Source organism: Bipolaris sorokiniana (assembly GCF_000338995.1).
Source record: "Bipolaris sorokiniana ND90Pr unplaced genomic scaffold COCSAscaffold_1, whole genome shotgun sequence".
Taxonomy (NCBI): Eukaryota; Fungi; Ascomycota; class Dothideomycetes; order Pleosporales; family Pleosporaceae; genus Bipolaris; species Bipolaris sorokiniana.
The window spans coordinates 1,461,998-1,482,242 of record NW_006911895.1 but is presented as its reverse complement, the minus strand read 5'-3'; the positions used below and the strand labels follow the sequence as shown (position 1 = coordinate 1,482,242).

The 20,245-nt window shown below is 49.4% G+C and overlaps 9 protein-coding genes across 9 annotated transcripts in view; 4 read left to right on the top strand and 5 right to left on the bottom strand.

The window, feature by feature from the left end:
- Positions 1–536: 536 nt before the first annotated feature.
- Positions 537–1,066, bottom strand: COCSADRAFT_77485 (uncharacterized protein; the record flags this gene model as incomplete). The annotated part of the gene is made up of 2 exons (XM_007696606.1): positions 537–764; positions 818–1,066. The coding sequence occupies 2 exons, from the start codon at positions 1,064–1,066 to the stop codon at positions 537–539; spliced, it is 477 nt and encodes a 158-aa protein (XP_007694796.1).
- Positions 1,067–1,713: 647 nt separating this feature from the next.
- COCSADRAFT_78657 (uncharacterized protein) lies at positions 1,714–3,287 on the top strand (the record flags this gene model as incomplete). The annotated part of the gene is made up of 3 exons (XM_007696605.1): positions 1,714–1,840; positions 1,890–2,404; positions 2,457–3,287. The coding sequence occupies 3 exons, from the start codon at positions 1,714–1,716 to the stop codon at positions 3,285–3,287; spliced, it is 1,473 nt and encodes a 490-aa protein (XP_007694795.1).
- Positions 3,288–5,999: 2,712 nt separating this feature from the next.
- On the top strand, positions 6,000–6,848 carry COCSADRAFT_21684 (uncharacterized protein; the record flags this gene model as incomplete). The annotated part of the gene is made up of 4 exons (XM_007695881.1): positions 6,000–6,172; positions 6,218–6,344; positions 6,483–6,720; positions 6,757–6,848. The coding sequence occupies 4 exons, from the start codon at positions 6,000–6,002 to the stop codon at positions 6,846–6,848; spliced, it is 630 nt and encodes a 209-aa protein (XP_007694071.1).
- A 235-nt stretch (positions 6,849–7,083) lies between these two features.
- COCSADRAFT_32183 (uncharacterized protein) lies at positions 7,084–9,164 on the bottom strand. Its single transcript, XM_007696035.1, has 3 exons — positions 9,039–9,164; positions 7,323–8,829; positions 7,084–7,270 (listed from the first exon to the last, which is right to left on the bottom strand). Exons 1-3 carry the CDS (start codon positions 9,135–9,137, stop codon positions 7,230–7,232), a joined length of 1,647 nt encoding a protein of 548 aa, XP_007694225.1. The 5' UTR covers positions 9,138–9,164; the 3' UTR covers positions 7,084–7,229.
- A 483-nt stretch (positions 9,165–9,647) lies between these two features.
- On the bottom strand, positions 9,648–11,324 carry COCSADRAFT_155658 (uncharacterized protein; the record flags this gene model as incomplete). Its single annotated transcript, XM_007696604.1, has 1 exon — positions 9,648–11,324. The coding sequence occupies one exon, from the start codon at positions 11,322–11,324 to the stop codon at positions 9,648–9,650; it is 1,677 nt and encodes a 558-aa protein (XP_007694794.1).
- Positions 11,325–12,681: 1,357 nt separating this feature from the next.
- Positions 12,682–14,540, bottom strand: COCSADRAFT_195283 (uncharacterized protein; the record flags this gene model as incomplete). Its single annotated transcript, XM_007696603.1, has 4 exons — positions 12,682–13,107; positions 13,203–13,802; positions 13,891–14,292; positions 14,340–14,540. 4 exons carry the CDS (start codon positions 14,538–14,540, stop codon positions 12,709–12,711), a joined length of 1,602 nt encoding a protein of 533 aa, XP_007694793.1. The 3' UTR covers positions 12,682–12,708.
- A 1,172-nt stretch (positions 14,541–15,712) lies between these two features.
- Positions 15,713–17,442, top strand: COCSADRAFT_32182 (glycoside hydrolase family 43 protein). The gene has a single exon (XM_007696034.1). It carries the CDS (start codon positions 15,788–15,790, stop codon positions 17,360–17,362), a length of 1,575 nt encoding a protein of 524 aa, XP_007694224.1. The 5' UTR covers positions 15,713–15,787; the 3' UTR covers positions 17,363–17,442.
- Positions 17,443–17,472: 30 nt separating this feature from the next.
- Positions 17,473–19,116, bottom strand: COCSADRAFT_131290 (uncharacterized protein; the record flags this gene model as incomplete). Its single annotated transcript, XM_007696602.1, has 6 exons — positions 17,473–17,877; positions 17,947–18,194; positions 18,249–18,695; positions 18,750–18,809; positions 18,863–18,899; positions 18,952–19,116. 6 exons carry the CDS (start codon positions 19,114–19,116, stop codon positions 17,749–17,751), a joined length of 1,086 nt encoding a protein of 361 aa, XP_007694792.1. The 3' UTR covers positions 17,473–17,748.
- A 697-nt stretch (positions 19,117–19,813) lies between these two features.
- The window catches only part of COCSADRAFT_78833 (uncharacterized protein), a gene marked incomplete at both ends in the record, with an annotated part of 967 nt that continues 535 nt past the window's right edge, over positions 19,814–20,245 (top strand). The window contains one exon of the mRNA XM_007696601.1: positions 19,814–20,226. Coding sequence (XP_007694791.1) covers positions 19,814–20,226 — 413 coding nt within the window. The remainder of the gene's footprint in view (positions 20,227–20,245) is intronic.

Below are 20,245 nucleotides of genomic sequence, written 5' to 3'. Positions count from 1 at the left end.
TCATTCGTGAAGATTTGAATGGGCAGGGAAGATTCCGATTCCTGTACTGGTGCTGAATGATAATTGAGATCCTATGCAGTCCAAGTATGCGAGATATGGATGGGCTTGGCAGGCAGTTGTGAGTGAGGCAAGTTTTACCGACCACACGTACGTCGTAACGACTTTTTCAGACGCGTCTTGAATACAGCATGCTCATTCTACTAGTTCACTTTTCTGGGGCGCGTGTCCGGTTCATAACATCACAATGCTAGTCACATGAACTTCTTCTGTCAAATCACAAGTATAGTGGCCTAGTATGATGTCAGCCAATCGTTCGATTGATAAATAGATGACATGTACTCACAACAGTCATGTCAATGCCCGGCCTGGCTCATGGAGAGCCAGACCGGTGAGCTCGTATTGTAATTCCTGATACAAGGCTGCCGGCGACCTGTACTATCGAGCGGCTTCCAAGATGATGCATCTAAGCCTCCATATTGCTGTGTAATGGATCCCCAAGGTGTGGTATCAATACGCAAAGCTGGCTCCACAAAAGACTACTCGTCGTCTATTTCGTCGCGACCCGGACTCCTGCTCCTCGCCCTAGCCGCACCACGCCCGCTCTGTCTCCTGTCATGGTCGCGCGCACGACCCTTGCTGGCTGGTGGTGGTCGTACAAAGGCGTAGTCGACGGTGACCTTTTGCTCGAGAAGCTCCTCGCCGCTGGCGCCCTTTATGGCCGCCTTTGCTTCGTCCAATGTGGCGTATTCGATCAGTGCGTAGCCCTGTTCAGCATTAGCCATGTCACGGTGGTCCTTGGACAGGCTCAGGCGCGTACCTTGACATAACCCGTGCGCCGGTCGAGGTTCATGTGCAAGTTCTTAACGGTGCCAAATTCGCCAAACATGTCCTGGAGATCCTCCTCGGTCGCCTCCTCATGAACATTGGTGACAATGATGATCCAGCCCTCGATGGAGCGCACAGCTGTTGCGCCCGCCGCGGTCTGCGCGTCGCTAGCCTTGGGGTCGGCAGCCGGCACGTCTTGCTGCTCAGGCTGGTCAATATCCATTTTGGCGTCTTCTTCCATGGTTATGGTGTGTGGTTGGCTTTGGATTGCTTGATTGGTGGAGAGTGGGTGACTGTGGATGCTGCAGCTTTCCTATCGCCAAAAGCTGCCCTGGCCGAGCGGCTCGCGCTAGTCAACCAGCACCGGCGGTTTCCCTTGCCCACCGCGAACTCAACGCCCGGCATTACCAACTGCCCTCCAATGCCCGGAACCGGGAAGGCACCAAAATTCCCAACGCCTGCGTGCTACCTGCATACACAATGATTACAGTATCCACTTCTCCGAGTCCTGCCGGAGCGCCTATAATAAGAGGGCCGCCCGTCCTCCACTTGACTATCACTCAAGCTACCAACCCCACCGACGTCACTGTTGTCGTTACGTGACAGAAGAATTGACACACCCCAATCTCACCATGCTGCAGTTTCTCGACAGATACGTGCACTATCAAGACTCGAGTCTTCCAAGCTTCTCTTCCCTGACTACTCTGTACTTTATCATCCTCGCATCTTCGCTACTCATTTCTCTGCGTTCGTCACAACTTGAAGAAGAGAGAGCACGCTAGCCATCATGTCCAAATTCACACATGTTTGTATACCAACCGCCACTGATTTTGCCCTAGCTGATTCAAAAAGATTGCCATGATCGGCTGTGGCAGTATGGGTGGTGGTATGGCCCTGCTCTTCGCTGAGATTGGAGTCCATGTTTCCCTCTCAGACCCTTCAGAGGAGGCCATGGATGCTGTCATGCAAAAGGCAGAAAAGCAAGGCTATCACGGAAAAGTAGACAAGTACACAGGTTTGCAGACTTGCCCAACACCTTCATGGCGCGAGACTAACGAATGTAGACTACGACTCGCTCTGCAAGTCACTGTCATCGCCGCGCCTACTCGTCTTCTCTCTTCCACATGGCGGCGTTGGTGATAAGGTCCTCGAAGGCCTGGAGCCCCACCTTTCTCATGGTGACATCATACTGGACTGCGGAAATGAGCACTTTGAAAACACCGAGCGCAGGCAGGACAAGTGCAAGGGCACTGGCATCCGCTACATTGGCTGCGGCGTCAGTGGTGGATACCAAGCAGCCAGAGCCGGACCCTCGATGTGCCCCGGTGGTGATATTTCCACACTCAACGAAGTTCTCCCTCTTCTGAAAAAAGTCGCGGCCAAAGACAAGAATGAACAACCATGTGTTGGTGCCATTGGCAAGGGCGGTGCCGGACACTACGTCAAGATGATGCACAACGGCATTGAGCATGGAATGATGAGTGCTATCTCTGAGGCCTGGGGCATCATGCAAAAAATGGGCATGGGCGATGAGGAGATTGGCGACGTGCTTGCACAATGGAATTCGGAAGGCGAGCTAGTGGGTCTTAGTTTTACGACTTCTTCTTGTCGCACGCTGACAACATATGTAGAGAGGTACCTTCCTCGTTTCCATTGGCGCAGACTTATCTCACAAACGAGATGAAGGACGTCTCGTCATCTCCCAAGTCCTTGACAAGGTTGTCCAAGACGTGACTGGCGAGGAGGGCACCGGCGTATGGAGCAATACCGAGGCCATTGACCTGCACGTCTCAGCCCCCACACTCAACGTCTCCCACGCATTCCGCCTAGCGTCTGCATTCCGAGGTGACCGTGAAAGGGCGAAAAAAACCTTTGATGGCGGATTTCCGCCTAATGAACTTACCGTCTCCAACAAGAAAACCTTTATCGAAGACCTGCGGCAGGCGACCTATGCAGCTTGCCTCGCTAGTTACATTCAAGGAATCAATGTTATTGCCACTGCAGACCGGGCACACGAGTGGGAGATTGACTACTCGCAGGTCTGGCAGATTTGGCGTGCTGGTTGCATCATTCAAGCCGATTATATTTCCGATGAGATTCTGGCCCCTGTGTTGAAGTCGAAGCCATCTTCTGAGGATCTGAACCTCAACTTCTCTTCTCGTGTTGCCAAAGATGTCATGAAATGCTTCCCGGCACTTCGGAGAATCGTGGCCAAGTCGGTCGAGACGAATCAGGTGGTCCCTGCTATCAGCGCAACGTTAGAGTACTTCAAGGTTGTCAGCGGAACTGATCTGCCCACTTCGTTCTACGAGGCTGAGCTTGACTACTTTGGTAGCCACATGTTTGACAAGAAGGATGATACGGATCCCAACGTCAAGAAGCCCGTGGAAGGCAAGTACCACTTTGAGTGGAAGCCTGCAACAAGCCAGAAGGAGCAGTATGGGAAGAACTATTCGTTGTGAGGCAATATGACTACGACTTTTATTTGCAAATAAATGTCACCCAGTATTTTTTATAGCTTCGTACTACAAACCAATAATACAAATATGACTATCGGCAAGTATAAACAATTTCTCGATTTTCACATTAGTGGCATCGTGAACAGATTTTCTCAAGACAAAAATGTGAATTACTATCGTATTTACAATTTGTTTCTTTTCTATGGTTATGCACACAGCTACCATCCTCCCTCTTCCTATCCATCACACACCCTAAGGCTCGGCGAGGAACCCCTTGCTCGACACCAACTTATTACTAACCCTATCCCCAACATCCACCGTAACATTAAACGTCGTAAACCCCACATTCCCGACAACCGACCCCACCGTAAACACAGCTGCTACAATCTCAATCTTCCTCTGCTTGTTAAACTGCTAAATATGATTCAGCGCCGTCGTCGTCAGCTTCACCGGTGCCTGCTTGGGGTTTGGAGGCAGGTGGTAAATGGTTGCGTACTGCCCCACGCTGTTGATGCTACCCGGGGGACCATTGTAGCCCCATGTTACAGCGACGTCGGTTCAGGAGTTTGATGAGTCGAATTTTGCGTCGAAGGTTATGGTGTAGGTTTTGTTGGGATCGATGGTGGCGGGGACGGTGATGCCGGAGATGTAGGCGGAGGTTGTGGAGAGGGTGGTTAGGGCAAGGGTGAGGGGGGTGAGACGCATTTTGAGATTCGGGGAGAGATTGGGTGTTCGTATTTAGAAGCGAAGGAATGTTTAGGTATGTGAGGGTAAGTGTTATTCCTGTGCTGTGTTTATATACTTTTACTTAATTGCCACATCGTGACTTTTAGACTTTGTACTGGCTGACATGTTATCCTATTCCCCTGTAGTCACGTCCGTGTACAAAATGCATTTTACAATATGAGATTGCTAACGGTATGCAAAAGTGACAGGGACACCACCCATCCACCCATTTCCCGTTAGCTGGATCCTAACAAGTGAAACTCTATCGTGGGGAGCTTGTTGAGTATCGGTGTCTGACCTGGTACTGGGGGATCGCTAGTGTAATAATAGATGGCGGCAACTATGTCATCGCTTGAGTCGCTGACGGATAAATGCAGTGACATGAACGAAACCAACCGTTTTTTTTGCATTTCCTCACCGCACATCCCCCATGCGCCAAAGTTCTATCTGTGATAGAACCTAAAGCTCAACTCGCTCGGTATAGCTGCGGCGAGTTCTGTTCCGCGTTTGGTACACCATTCTGATGCTCGTTTCCACCGTTTTCAACATCATAGCTTGGTATTGTGATTACAACTCTGAAAGCGGTCAGCGAGTTTTACCCTACGCCTTATGTAGTTATCAGAGGGAGGATTTAATAATACACGGATGACGGCTGCGTCTGACTAGCGGTCTCAATAGCGGGATAAGAATCAATTACGGGAATTACCGTTTATGCCCATTTTCTGTACTAGAGTTATAATTAGCCGCTGTCACTTTAGGGTTGCCAAGGGATTGCCAATAGGGGAAAGTGCTTACATGAGGCTGTTAAAACTTGTTTCGATCATGGAGCGAATGGTGTGGCGGAAATGTTTTGATTTGAGTCCGTGGATGTTAGTGAGCGCTTTGGAAGACATGGGAGCGGGACTGAGGGACAGGTACTTGAGGGAGGAGGTCGAAGCTTGTTCACTACTGAAATTGAGGGTGTTGATGGAAGAGATGTTGGGAGATATAGTGTGATAGGTGCCTCCTAGTCTTAGGCTTGCAAAATGGAGAAAATATTGGACATGGAATCGATTAACTTTGCTACGTTATCTCGCTATTTACCCTCTGCGGCGTGCTGGATTTCATAACGTGAAAAACGACACATGATGAACAGGGAAAGCAAACTCCAAAGGGAAAGCGAGTTATATAAATGCGGGAAGTGAAAAATTGGATCTTGAGAGATACTAAACGGGTCTGGAAATGTAACTGAACATACTTCCTCGAGGAAGGAGCAGGGTTTGATGCCTACTATCACCCGGAATCTACCGCTCCAATTCTGTCCCCGCACCTAGCTGTGACCCCACAGCGAAAGCTCCCTTCACTAGGCATTTGTTTTCGCCAGAGTTAGCTTTTCGCTAGAGGGGCTACAATCAAGGTATGTTTGCCTCTATTCCGTGTTAAACAAAAACAATAAGTGCATAAGTAAGCGGCTATACAAAGATGCAGGCTATTTTGCCTAAAGCCTTTCTTTAGAATTCATTCAGACGCTGCTATCTCCTTTGAGAAAAAGAGCTCAACAGTAAAAACTATTAAAATAGCATATGTCTATATCCAAACAAAAGACTGCAACTTTTTCGATCTAGGAAAAGATATCTAGCAAATAACAAAATCAAGAATACTAAAAATAGTGTGACCTTGCGAACACGATTTTCTTGCCAGAAACATGTGAGACAGAAATTTATCTTCAAAACCACGTGATTGGTTTCGACGACTTAGGGGTCCAAAATATTACATTTAGCGGCCCATGGTTCTGTAAAGGTATGACTAAAATGAAAACACACTCGCCTTCCACTTATTTCCTCAGCCAAAATACTAACAACTTTAGACCTTCTCTATCCTCCTTGCTTCCACTATTATCAACACCTCCACCTTTAAAAATATATCTAGCGAAACCTCATCATCGCCACCCTTCCCTCCTCTGGCCAACCAATCTTGCCACATAGTAATCTCAATTTCTCATCATTCACCATGTCCTTCACTCTAGAAACCATCCCCGCCCTCCAAATCACCGACCCCATACTCACCCAATGCGCCACTCTCTTCTCCACTGCATACGGCATCTGGGGCCCTCACGCCGAACAAAAAATAGGCAAACACTGTAAACACGGCAAGCAAATTAGACTATCTGTCGAGCGTCCCCAGTAGCAATCCTTAGTCCCAGGCACTAACAGCCTACTTGTTCGCAGCATGCATGGCGATGAGCTTGCTGGGTATGCGTTTGCGACGCGCTGGATGTATGAGGTTCGAGGGATTTGTTGGGTTACGCAGCTTTGTGTGAGGGTTGAGTATCGGAGGAAGGGGCTTGCGACGGAGGTATGTGGTTTGGTTCTATCTACATCACGTGCCGTAGTTGATATTGTTGGTATATCCAGCTGCGAACTTTGTAGTTGGCTAAGGATATCTTTTTTCTGTTGCAGATTTAGAGATGGCGATGTTGCTGACATGTTCTAGTTGCTAAGTCGTCTGTGTGAGGATGAGGACTACGCTTTTGGCATTTTGTCGTCGCATCTAGCTGCTATTATGGCAGGGCTGCGTGCCTGGGGCAAGGGAATCGAGAGTGTCGATATGAATTTGGTAAAGGAGTGCGGTGCTGGTATTATGGCTGCGTCGCCAGTCCAGTATGTTAGAGAAGCTAAGCTCAGGGGTAGTTTATTTGGCAGTGTAGACGATGGCACAGTGTGTTGTGCGGGTACGGATTTTTGAGTTGATCACGCTGAACCTTTAGCTACATTGACTGAAGTTATGGAGAGAGGTGAATGGCCGTTTGGAGAGCTCCCTGAAGGATGCGAGTTTTTGGCTCTGATTCAAGGTGTCTGAAGGTTGAAGCCAGTTATATCTAGTAGCTTTACCTAATTCCACGACGCACTATCATCAACCATTCCAAATCAAACTGTGATTGTTGGCACGGGAAATATTTGGCCCTTTCCAAAGACACAATCGCATAAAATGATCTGCTCTACAATGCGAACGGTCGCCAAGGCGGATGCAGACGGGATGGAACGAGTGCTCTTAAAATGAACAAGGATCAGTGTTATCACCTGGCGCAGTTGTCTTGGAGGTCTAGAATTCATGTTCATGAGAGATGAAATTGTATGACGTTGATACTACATTGACTCCATCCCATCTCGATCAAGCTGGGATTACGGCATGAGTAAGCCCCAATGACTTCTATCCCCAAAACCTCATCTTCTCATTACATTACTTGCGAAGCTCAGATTGAGTCTTCTGCTCCTCGAATTCTGTCATATCGTTAGCAAAATGCAGTACCAGGTATACATGTCAAGAACTCACCCTCAAGCCAATCCACAACAAAGTTCTTCAAAAACTGCTGCGCATACACAACCTGTGGCGGCGGCAGATTAGGCGTAGTCTGGTTCTCAAAGATTCCATTCTCTTCCCAATGATGTACACCATGGCTAATAAGCAACCAAGGCTCATCAGTCGAGGTGTTGCGGCTGTCCGGATACCACAATGGGGTTGCAGGCCTCCAGGGATCGGCGTTTCCACCGATGATAGCCAGACGCTCGTACGCAATGTCGAACCCACCGTATTTGTTAACGCGCTCAACATCTGGAGGGGTCTCGATGCCGAACTGTGCGCGGCAGAAGAAGGTCAAGTATTCGAGGTCGAGGGTGCGCGAGATCAAGGGCATGATGTCCTTGGGTGTGTTTCCGGTTTGGATGTAGCCCCATTCGGTGCAGACTTGGTAGTTCCAGCTTATATAAGGGTAGTCTTCGAGAGAACTGGCTGACTGAAGAGCGGTACTGTTGATTGTCGTAAAGAAGCGGTCTTGAGAAACGTCTGATTTGCGCCAGTTTGCAACCGCGGTGCGGTTGAGCCAGGAAATGGCGTTGAGAGTTATATCCTGAACTGCTGTGTCGTTGGGGTAGCCAGCTGCTGATACGAGCTTAGCAACTTCTGGGCGTAGATTTTCGGCAGCAGGCTCCTCATTAGTGATGTTCTGGCAGTAGTTGAAGAACGAAGGAGAGTTCTCCTCGGGATCCCAGCTAGTGCTTTGGAGACCGTAGACACCGGTGAGCTGGTTTGCGAAGTCGCGGTTGTCCGTGACACTGCCCAGGCCAAAGACATTCTTAAGCGATTGGACCAAGGAAGTGTCGTTTTGGCGCAACAAGATGCCATCAACCACATCAATCAGGAGCTGAGTGTTCTTGATACAGTCTGGAGGTCCGTAAAGCCTGGCGGGCTCAAAGTACTCCCAGTAGTCATAGATGGCTTTGGTGACACCCGATGACGAGATTGCTCCCCAAAAGGTCTCTGGGTAGACTACGCGCAGGAACGCAGCTTGCGCTCCGGCGTAAGATCCACCGTATACGACCCAAGGAGTGTTTGGAGCTGTCAGATCCGCATCGATTCCGTCAAACTTGACGTTCCTCGCAAAGTAGTCAATCTCAGCAAGAGATTGCTCCGTTGTCAAGAAGCGCATGTTCTTGGTGCTAAGATCCGGAACGGGGAAACTCTTTCCATAGTAGCGGTGTTCCAGGATAACGCCTAAGCCATTAGTGGCCTTGATGACCTGATGTACAATTCCCTTTTGGAGGAAAGGTAGGCGACCCACCCCACTGGTTTCTCCGCTGAGAAGGACAAATACAGGGCCGCCTGGCTTGTAGTAGGTGTCATCGAACCAATATCTCAAGTTGAAAGATCCATTGCTGTGCGGCTCGTACCGAGTCTCGTTGTGGAAGAAGTCGACTGGGACAGACAAGTTACGTTCCGGGTAGAGCAGGGACGGGTCGGTGTCCTCGCGTTTCGCAAGACTGCGACGAGTCTGTGCTTGGAACTAATTATCCTGTCAGATTCACCGTACCAATATATTTAGTATCGTGCCATTGGGCGCCGACTCTGTTTCCCTCGAATTTCACCGAGTAAGCACCAGATGATGATAGTATGAAAAACAACTCGTTATCGCAGTCATAGAGAGGAGAATACAGCGATGGCTCCCTCTAGCCTGAACTTTACGCTTTGTAAACAATTGAAAAGTCGGCTTACCTCCTCCTCTCTATCCGCAATGTTTCTTGGTGAAAGCCTGAGCGCAGAAACAGCCTGTAGGCCGGAAAGGACCGCTGCGACTGCAATTGAGAGACGCATGGTGAGAATGCGTTGGCCGCCAACTTGGAGCGAAGAATGGGCACAACTGGGCTTTTTATATAGTGCATTCGCACACCAAGGAAGACCGAGCTTCAATAGCCATGATGGCTATCTGCCCCGGCCCATACATATCAGAGACTGGCGAATTGACCATGATTCGGGAAGGTGGTTAAAGTAGTGTGCCATCGCTAGCGCAAGGTCGATGCTCGAACAAGCAGGAGAAACGGTGATCGGCAGCTGTGGAGCCGTGGGCCGTGGCGCACAGCAAGCTTTATGGGTTGACTGCTTAAAAGTACCTCAAAAGCGTTAATAAAGGATCTTGTTGGTGCCAATACGCGGAACAGTGCGCAAGTGGCGTGCAACCGTCAGTTGCACATGACGTGGTGGCGATACCGCGAGGTTGGTGTTGTAGCCAGGCAACGCCCCACCTCGTCTATCCAGGACTAGCCTGCTTGATTCGCTGAACTTCGATAACACCCCTAATATCATCCCGGAGATTGGTCGAGCAGTTCACATCAAGAGGAAGTCCCTTAAGCAGTTATTCTGTAAGCCTTCATCTTGGTACATTAGCCCGTCCACGAAAGCCTCGCCTACGAGCTTGTGATACGTGGAAGAGAAGATCCTTGCTGAACTCCTATTGGCGCAGTGCCGCAGTATATAGGGTATTTTTCCACCCAAGAGAACAGCCACGGTATCTCCTCTCTTCATATCCCATGGACCCAAGCCAAACCTCCCATCTTCAGTCATAAAGAATCGGCGGCCGACACAGGCATTGCGCACCGCGAGCCTATAGTCTATATTTTCATCGTCGCGTGAATGTTCCTGCTGGGTCTTCAATCTTTTCCTCCAGTCCGTAGGTTCAATCTGCCAACAATCCGCAGTCACGGTGCGGTTGAAGGATTCTCTCAGAGCTGAGGTTTCTGTGTGCCCTAGCTCCTCACCAGCGACAAACTCCCAGCTACGCAAAATATGGTCCCAATCGATATTCTGCCAGGGGTTTCTTTCGGCAACGATTCCAGTTCTTGCTACAACGCCAATCTCGTAACCTGTGACTGCCAGAACACGATACTCTAGATCGATTACAAAGCATGGGGGATGGCGTCCCGATGCCGAGAACGGTCGGGATGATTCAAGATCTAGTAATCTCTTGGCTGTAACCATAAACGGCTGATCATAGTTGAGTCGCCAATCTCGACACCAACTCGAATCGTGAAGTTGCGCCCCAGGAGCATAACTGAGTATGTCCAGGCTTTTCATGTGGATTAGACAAGACTCGGTAAACTGCAGGAATACTTCATCCGGCGGCTTGCTATAATCAGGTGTAATTAGAGAAGGATTATCCGATTGTAGTAAACCAAGCAGGGCGTATATCTTGTCCGATCCAAACGTGGCTGATTGTAGTCGAAAGCGGACAACGAGGTCACCTAGTGTGACGTTGGAGTCCTCAGCGTCATTTGCCTCTTCTCTGAGGCCTTGGATATATTTAACAAACGAAGGGGGCCTGTGATTACTGAAACAGTCGTTCGCGAAGGGGCCGTACGTGAATAATCTGTGGACAGCTTCCCAATCCACTTGGAAGGGACCACATTGTATGACCACATGACGCCCAACGACTACCTCTTGAATAACCCAGGCACGGCCCCACCAGTCATGCTTAAAGATACGGATATATTCTGCCCACATGCCCGTCCATGTCGGCTGCATGGTGTGATTATCCCAGAGTGTATCGATTTCTTCGGTCTTTGCAGCCCCGAATTGCTGTACAAACTCGAACATAGAACCAGTAGCAGGAGCTGATTCGCCCAACCACACCACCACCTTGGAAGCCTTCGAATATATGTCTCGCATCATTTGGACTTGAGTGCTCTTTTCTGTGTCATCGAGTTGATTGATGCATACAGCGTCAACCCAAAGTATTCTTTCATGCTCAGTGTTGCGCAGCTCTTTGAGTGCACTATACAAGTTGTATGGAATGTAAAATGGTTTTCCATCGACCCGGATGGTGTATGAACGTAAGCTTACACCCCAAACGTAGCTGAGCGCCTCAAACTCTACAAACGAAAGAGGTCCCTCAATCAAGTCGCATATGATTTCTTCTTCGCATCTCCCTGGTCTTAGCCGCATAGCCCGTATACGAGGTGGCCCCTCAGGAAGAGTGGAGTAAACTTTGGCATTCTCAACTAGCATTCTGTTCTTCAGCCTTGGGTATATTATCTCAAAGACTGGATACCGACAAAGCGCGAACCACAGAAAGAAAATCACAGGAAAACATGCAATCAAAAGCAAGAATAGTAGATAAACTGATAGGAGAAACTCTGTAGCCATGACTAGAAGTGTTAGAGCGGGAAGGACAGCTATAGCTGCAAGCACAAACCCAACCAGATAAGCAATGGCAAAGTATGCGTATTTCTTTGCGAGAGGTCCCGAAGGTGCGTATCGGTAAATAGGATCACCAAAGTTCGTAACGACCATCGATGTGAATAAGGATTTCCCCGTTCGCGTGAGGAGAGAAGCAAGGGACCATGTAAGCAGACCTGCGATATGTAATTGAGACCAATAATAGTGCCACCAACCAGCCACGAGAGGTGAATCTACTCTTGAACCCATAGGGTACAGGGCCCACAGTTTGCGCGATAGAAATCGAAAAAAGGAGGCCATGACAATCTGGATAATGGTTGGCTAGGAGCGTAATCCGTAGAGTGCGCTATTGTCACCCAAGGTAATCCCATTAGTTTTTTTAATATTTATTGCTTGAATATCACGACATACTCACCTGTATCTCTCGTTACGTCTGAAAGTTCAACAAGGTTCTAGGCGAGACGAACAAAGGAAACTGCTACGCTAATAGCGAGATAAGAGTAAAACAATTGCTGCGCCATTTTCAGCCCCAAGCTTGGCTGGACACGTCACCTTGTGCCACCCCAGCCTCGGGATGACGACAACAATACTGGAATAACACTATCATTTGACTAATTTCACATTAAAAAAGCCGTAGTAGGTAAATTCTTACCATCCAGAAGGTCCCCAAAAGACCGGGTTTCTCCAGTTAAGGGAACCATAAACCGAGTGGAGGCTGTGCACTAAAGATGGATATCATCCAAGGAGAATCTTGAGCTGAGCAATCTTTCCAGCTTACAATCTCTTGAGAAGTACTTTTCATGTGATAGCTAGCGCTTTTCTCGATCAAAGTACTTCTTAGGAGGTGTTGTAAGGATTCCAGGCTGGTACGTAACGTGGTTTAGATATGCCCGGGGATCTGATACCGGGCTAGTTACCTTACTATTATATTCATTCCACTGAGATCCAACCGTGCACCATACACAATATGGGCCCGTGACACAAGCTATCTAAACTAAAAGGTTACCCTCAGACATGAATGATGACCTCAGCTACGCTGCCATAAGCCGGATATCAAAATATGAACGATATCTACAAGCTCCAATCCAGAATAACGACATTATAATGAATGTACTAAAACCTTATACATAAATTCATGCAACATCATCACGAGCTACAAACGCTGCATCGGACAAAGCCTCTATACACCTCAACCCACCCTCAACTTCTACCTTTACTTCATCACCTGCTCAATCCGCTCCACCGTCACACTCTTCTCCCCCACCTCGACCCCCCTTTCCTTCACATCCGCCAGCGCCGCTTCCCCCACATCAACCGCCTCCTCCCCATCAAAGAACTTTGCAATCTCCTCCATCGGCGTATACCGCGTCTCCACAATACAAAAGTAAATAACGCCAATCTCAAACGCGAGGAAAACGCAGTAGCAAATGTAGTAGCGCCACTGAATGGCGTCGAGCGCGATGCCGTTGACGAATTGGTTGAAGAAGAGGGCGGCCGTGACGCAGAAGTTGAGCCAGGTGAAGCCCTTTGCGCGGAGGCCGTAGGGCAGGATTTCGGTGGTGTAGCCGGCCATTATGCCGGATTTGATGTCGTAGAAGATGCCGTAGAAGAACTAGTTGCCCAATACATTAGTATAGTGTTTCTTTTGCTCTTTTCTCTTTTGACTTATGGATGGGTGATTTTCATGAAAGGATAAATAAAACTTACGATGCTGACGATGAAGCCTTTACCGAGAGGGGCACGGGGAGCTGCATCGTAGCGCGCGGAAATGATGGTGAAGATGTTGAACATGACGAAAGTTCCGATTGTGGAGATGAGGTAGATGGGGCGACGACCGAGTTTGTCGACGAGGAAGGCGAAGAGGAAGTTTTCGCACAGGGCGAGGGTTTTCATGCCGCCGTTGATGCCGAGCTGCGTGTGGGGATCTGTCAAGCCGACGTTATCCATGACGTATTTGAGGTAGTAGGAAATCAAGCCATTGCCGCTCCACTGACTGAAGAAGCCAATGGCGGTGATAATTGTGATTCGCTTGCGGTTGCCCTTGGTCTTGAGGAAGTCGGACCAGCTGGTGGCATTCTGCTGCTTGTCGAAGTCGATGGCTGCGCGGACTTCAGCGTATTCGAGTTGAACGAATTCGTCGTTCTCGTCTCCTTCGCCGTGCCATTTGGAGAAGACGGCGAGAGCCTCTTCGTGGCGGTCTTTGTTGCATAGCCAACGAGGGGATTCGGGCATGAAGGGGACGAAGGCGATGATGATCAGGGAGCAGATTGCCTGGAGAAGTGAGGGTAGGCGCCATGACCAGTCACTCTGTCTTGCATTAGTGATGGTGTCTTAACAAAAGACACAACTAGAGCAATCGGGGGATGGCGAGGTATGATTTTCGCTTCTGACATACCTGAATCTGAAGCGTTCCATAAGTAACCCAAGACGCAATAAAAGCACCAGAATGGTAGCTCGCACCAGACAGCGTGACCAAAACAGCACGATCCTGGGGGTGAGCGATCTCCGCAATAAGCAGCGGTGCAGAGCCCAGCACAATAGTATCTCCAAACCCAAGAATCAACCTAGCAGCGATAAACATGCCAATGTCCTGTGCTCCTGTCTGCAGTCCAACAGCGCACAGCATGATTGCACATCCAATCATGACACCAATCTTCCTGCCCTTCCAATCGATAAGGTAAGGCGTGAAAAAGAGCCCAATGAGCGAACCAAGAGACATGGATGCGTTGAAGAAACCCAGCATGGCACCGCGGGGTTCACCAAAGTAGTCCTGCCAGTAGGAAAGGGATTGGAGACCCTGTCACTTATCAGCAGGGATCAGCGTGCAAAAGCAGTGTTACTAACATTCATCATACTCCCATCGAACCCATTAGCCGTGTTAGTCAAGATAAGAATGACAATGTAGATGTACAGTCTACGCAAATTGGGTCGCTTCCACCATGGCAGGCGCTCAAAAGCACGACCGGCAAAGAAGAAATGGCCCTTTGGCGGCTTGACAGGCACGACCTTCTGGGCGGTCTTTGGCGGGCGAAGAGAAAAGCCCATGATTGATTATTTGATGCTGAAGGTTTGCTGAAGAATGCAGTGTAACAGCTCGCCAGCCCCGATGAAGAACAACAAAAGGGCAATCTCGTTTACCGCTGCATCTATATACTTTTTCACGGCCCTGGCGCACATGCAAAGCCAGGAGGCATACTGCCGCAAGTTGCTCGCGTGGTACCACGCGCACGGTATCTATCGGGACAAACTCCTTGGAGGAGCCAAGATGGGTGAATGGGCTACATTTTGCCTGGCCTTGTCCCGCAAGTCAAGCACTGCCGACTCATATTCTGGTGTAGAGCAAGCCCATACCAAGGCACTGCGGTCTTGATGGCTCTGGGCGCAGCGTTATCGGGCTGGGATGGGAGAGCCCTGGGGTAGACGACCAAGCCGGAACCTGAATGCGGGGTGAAGCTAATCAAGGACACCAGTGATCCCATGGGGCACAACAGGCTAAAGATCATCACAGACGTTATCTTTTGCTTCGTGTGGTTGAGATGGAGACGTGCAGTTGCCCTATCGCGCGCTGGTTGCTATTGGCTATGGAGAGGCGTGGGCCGAAGCGATACTGGCAATGTTTACTTAGTGTTGTGGTGAGTGATTCAACGCCCATCATCGGTAGTATATATTGACAGCCGAGCAAGCTTTCAGTACAGCCTCGAGTTGGACGCCGCCCAACGCCACCAAGAGGCGCGCCTAGACACTACAGTCTTGGGGTACCGCGCTAGGTCATAGGCGCGTCTAATCTGATCCTTTCACCTGGGATGACTATTTCGGCTGTCTTGTGCATACCACTTTATCGCTGCGATGTATATTGCAGATCATGTTCGTTAGACCTGTGGCACCCGTTTGGCACACACGGCACGATTGCATTGAAGCGGGATGCACCTGGTTGACCGTTCAGGTCTCCGTGATGAAAAGTAAGCTGTCGACACAGTGATAAAATAGGGTTGAGTGACTTTGCTCGGACGCGGTCCCTGGCTACATCATTGGGCTGATGTGTCACATGATGTTAAGGTTCGACAGTCGTTGTCGAGACGGCAGAGAACAAGACGGATATGGCACCCCTTCATGCGCCTCTTTTCTGCATTTACCCGGTAAAATACCCGATGCACTAGGAAAGCAACATCAGACTACACTCGATGATTCGCACAAAGGACGAAGAGGAGTCCATGATACCACCCCTCTAGAAAAGTTTAAATCACTCGACCAACTACGCACATGGTTCCCTTGATCAGCCACACAGCACCACAATGAGCACCGACTCGCCCATCAACCCAATCATACCGGGCTTTGCGCCGGATCCATCTCTGATCCTAGTCGACGACACGTATTTTCTGGTAAACTCGACCTTCCACCTCTTCCCCGGCCTCCCAATCTACACCTCGCGTGACCTCGTCCACTGGCACCAAATCGGCAATGCCATCAACAGGCCCTCGCAACTCAGCTTCTCCAAAGCCTCAACCTTGATTCACGATATTGGCAACAATGATCATTTGTACGCCACAGGCGGCTTGTACGCATCCACGCTTCGCCACCACAACGGCACATTCTACATTGTCTGCACCAACGTCGTAAACCACAGCTCAGACTCCGCCCAAGAAAGCGAGACCAAAAATTTCATCATCTCCACCACTGACATCTATGCCTCCGCCTGGAGCGACCCTGTCTACTTTGACTTCCACGGCATAGACCCCAGTCTCTTCTTCGATCCCCAAACAGGAAAAGCATACCTCTGCGGCTCGAAATCACCGGGGCCCTCTACAAAAATCACACTTTTCGAAATCGACGTAACCACAGACGAGAAATTGACGGAGGAAAAATACCTCTGGCATGGCACGGGAGGCATATACCCCGAGGGCCCGCACATCTACTTCCACGATGGCTTTTACTACCTCATGATAGCCGAGGGTGGCACGCATGAAGGCCACGCCGTAACTATGGCGCGCAGCAAGAATCGACTGGATGGACCCTGGGATCCCAGTCCGCTGAACCCCATACTGAGCGCTGGAGGGACAGACGAGTACGTCCAGTGTACGGGCCATTGCGAGGCGTTTGCCGTCAAAGACGGGCAGTGGTGGGGCGTCTGCCTCGGGATCCGCATGCGCGAGAAGGAACTTTATGGGCTGGGCCGCGAGACGTTTCTTACGCGGGGCTCATGGAGTGCTGATGGATGGCTTACGTTTGAGCGCGCCACAGTGCAACTGAGTATTCCTGGTGTAGGTGTTGATGCGGAGAAGAAGCTAAGTGCAGTGCCTGGAGTGGATTACGTGTATATTCATGATCCTGTGCTGCGAGATTACGACTTCGATCCTACAGGTAGAAATGTGATGGTAAGGGCTTCGCCGCATGATTTGACTGCGCCGAATGCATCGCCTTCGTTTCTGGGTAAACGCCAGCGCTGGATCGAGGGGAAAAGTAGAGCCACGTTTGTTGTGGATTCTTCTATCCATGAAAACGCGCGCGTTACCGCAGGCTTAGCCGTGTTTAAAGATGAGCATCGTTTCTTTTCTGTTTCTTATAGCCCCGCTCAATCGTCGCCGCAACTTACCCTCCGCGTCTTGAATACAGCCAAGAAGATAGATCAAAGCCACACTTTCGATTTGCCGATTCGACCCGAGTCTTTGGAATTCATTGTCGAATATACTGAGATGCAGTATGAGATCTCATACAAACTAGATGCTGTGGGAGAGAGCAGCAAAGTAGCGAGTGTAGATGCGAAGGATCTTAGTGGCAAAGACTTTGTAGGGCCCATTTTCGGGGTTTTCGCCATTGGATACAAAAAGACAGAGATAAAGTTTGAGTGGTTCGAGGTAGATTCCGCATGATGCTGGGATGCGAACGAGTCACATGTATGGTTTTGTGGCATTGAGAGAATACAAAATACGAGGATTGACTTGGCAGATGGAGATGTCGTGACTCATGATCTTTTGGTATTGCGTATTATCTTCTACTTCATCTTGACAAGTTGCGTCTGCCGTGGCCAAAACTTGCACTATTCTTCTTCTTCTTTTTGGACGGGGCTCGTTCCCTGTGTCTGCATCACTCCAAAGCTGCAGAAAAACTGGCAGCCCGGTGTGCTGGGTATATTTTCTCATAGGCGGACGATGTGGGTATAATGATGAGAAAGGCGATTGCAGAGGCTTGGATTTTAAGATGTGATGACAATAATCTTGCTTTCATCTGTGCCGGGAATCTTGAGGCGAATCCTTGTTCAATCCCGCGTAATGGTAAAGTCTTTGGACACCTTGATGGCGTCAAACGGCATGGGATCTGCCGTGAGCTTCCTCTCTGAACTCGCATCATCGCCGGTGACGGTGGCATTGACGGTATCCTTGTCATGCTTCAAGTCATTAGCCTCTGTACTACTCTCATCTTGCACGTGGAGTTATGAAAATGCAGTTCAACTTACCAGCTCCATCCACTGTGTATAGTGGCCCGGTCGCTGTTGTTGCGACCCACCCAGCCCTCCAGTGGTTGATCTCTTAGGCCCACTCTTGAGACCACTACTGCTCATCGAGGAGCTCTTGTAATGTGAGCGCCATCGCAGATAGAAGGGCCGTAGCGTGGGAATATTGATACACAGACTAGCCAGCATCAACTCGACAGTGCATAACATGAATGTAGTGCCTGAAGTTCCCGTGAGGTTGCCAATGAGATCTAGAATCTGTCAGTACGCTATAGTGCTAGTGAAAAAACATAATCTCAGCTTACCGATTGTGTAAATGAGCACAAAGCGAGCAATTCCGATGAATACGCAAGCCAACCCCAGCCCAAAACAAGCCAATACAGCAAACTTCTCAGTCTTTCGCATCTGCAGCTGCCAAACAGCCCGGATTGGTAGAGCTACAATCATGAGATCTGTTATCATGTTTGTTATAATCAGAAACTTGAGCAAAAGTATCTGGTCCAAGCAGTGTCCAACTCGTTTTACAGTCCATTGCTGGGAAATGGGGTCGCATAGGAACAAGAAGACGAAGTTGAAGATGATGGCCCAGGCTACTACGATACCTCCAACGATGTATACCGCAATGCGAAGTTGGAGCGCGAACACACGGTGGTATAGAGCAAGTTGAGAAAGCTTGAGAGCGGCCAAGCACCAAATGTATATCAAAGTGTAGGCGAAGGTCAACTGCATGATATGTGGAAGGTTGTTCATAACTGTATTTCAGGATTAGCTAATGTATCTAAATGTTTATGTCGCATTCAACTCACGCTTGGGAAACATTTCTGCGTTATTTGGGTCAAAATCATAGCCCACACCACTGGTAAAGACTAGATAGTATGTCAGTCATACTGTCGATGCCTGTTGAACAAGAAGTTTTTACCTTCAGCATTGAGACCGATTGTACTTGTTGTCAGAACCTTGGGTCAAGTCAGCCGAGGCTCTAATAGCCATTACAGACCTGCAGCATACCATTGCGATACCCGCAAAGATGTCATCCAGTGACAATCCAGGTCCTTTTACACGCCCATAGATACGGAAAACGACTGTCGATGCAGCGAGTAACCACAAACACGACATTGCTATCATCGAGTCGCGGCCGCTCCTCGCCATCGGTATCTCGATCACTTCTGTCATCTTGTCCGGTGGCCGTGACGCACAGATCTGATAGAGTCGTGTCACAAGTGAGCAGCAATACTAAACAAGACGCCGGATAAATCGAGTGGAGCCCGTGATAGTGGACTGAACGGACAAAAAAGCGGCGAACGAAAGGAACAATATGATGGGGGCACTGGCATAGTGTTAAAAACCTGATCCATGTTGTCGTCTCCTGTCGTCTCTAGAAGGATTCGGAACATGACAACACGGACCGGCAACGCGAAGGAAGCAACGGGCCGATAGCGTTCCCTCACCTGTCAAGGTTAATAGTGGGTATATCGCGTAAAATCGTTGCCACTATTGTCGACAGGAGAACGGGATGATTGCCGTTCAGTTGCTTTCCGGCCATCCGCAACCGAACAAGCGCAGTCGCGTGCAGCGAATGCATTGGCGATCTCAGTCCGAGCGAAGTAGAGCCGCCTATCTCGGTTCGTTGCACGATGTCAGAGTACGAGGCCAAGTCAGGCCAAGTCCATGTGAGTGACTCGAAGTAGACAACACGAGGCTACTCACAATGCTGAAACCCTCTACGGAGGAGCGCGTCAAAAGTCTTCGCGACAGGGGTAGGCAGCGCACTGACGCACCGCAGGTCTTGGCATTTGGTGTTTCGACGTGGCCTTCCTGGAGCCCCTCATATTCATTGTTTTTCAGTGATTCTCAATCAGATTAGCTCAATATGGCTCCTAATCATGATATCGCTACTCGTGCACTTGTTGTTACTCTTAAATCCGTTGCAGGAAAGTCAAATAGTGAGGTCTGTTACCTTACAGGCCTTCCTGAGTCTACTGTTCGAAGTATATATGCCAAAGCTATCAAGAGAGGATTTGAATACAACGCCTCACAACCTATTACTATCTGCAACGCTCACCTTGAAGATGCTCCTCGCTCGGGACGCCCTACTAAAGAAACCAAGGCTGTACGTCAATCTATTACCCAGAAACTCGTACGCGATCGATATGGAAGAGAGAAGAGCTGTGCTGATCTCGCTGGCGAACTTAGTCAAGAGGGAGTCAATATCTCTGCTACAACAGTGCGCCAGATACTCAAGAAGGCAGGCTACAAGAAGACGAAGCCGACGAGGAAGCCTGGGTTGACCAAGAAGATGAGG

What these genes read in the sequence shown, in the direction of transcription:
- COCSADRAFT_32182 (XM_007696034.1), top strand. Translation starts at nt 15,788, where the DNA reads ATGAGCACCGACTCGCCCATCAACCCAATCATACCGGGCTTTGCGCCG.
- COCSADRAFT_32183 (XM_007696035.1), bottom strand. Translation starts at nt 9,137, where the DNA reads ATGCGTCTCTCAATTGCAGTCGCAGCGGTCCTTTCCGGCCTACAGGCT. An exon ending in TTGCGGATAGAGAGGAGGAG is followed by an intron (nt 8,830 to 9,038) that starts GTAAGCCGACTT and finishes CAGGATAATTAG; the next exon opens with TTCCAAGCACAGACTCGTCG. An exon ending in TGTTGTGGATTGGCTTGAGG is followed by an intron (nt 7,271 to 7,322) that starts GTGAGTTCTTGA and finishes ACGATATGACAG; the next exon opens with AATTCGAGGAGCAGAAGACT.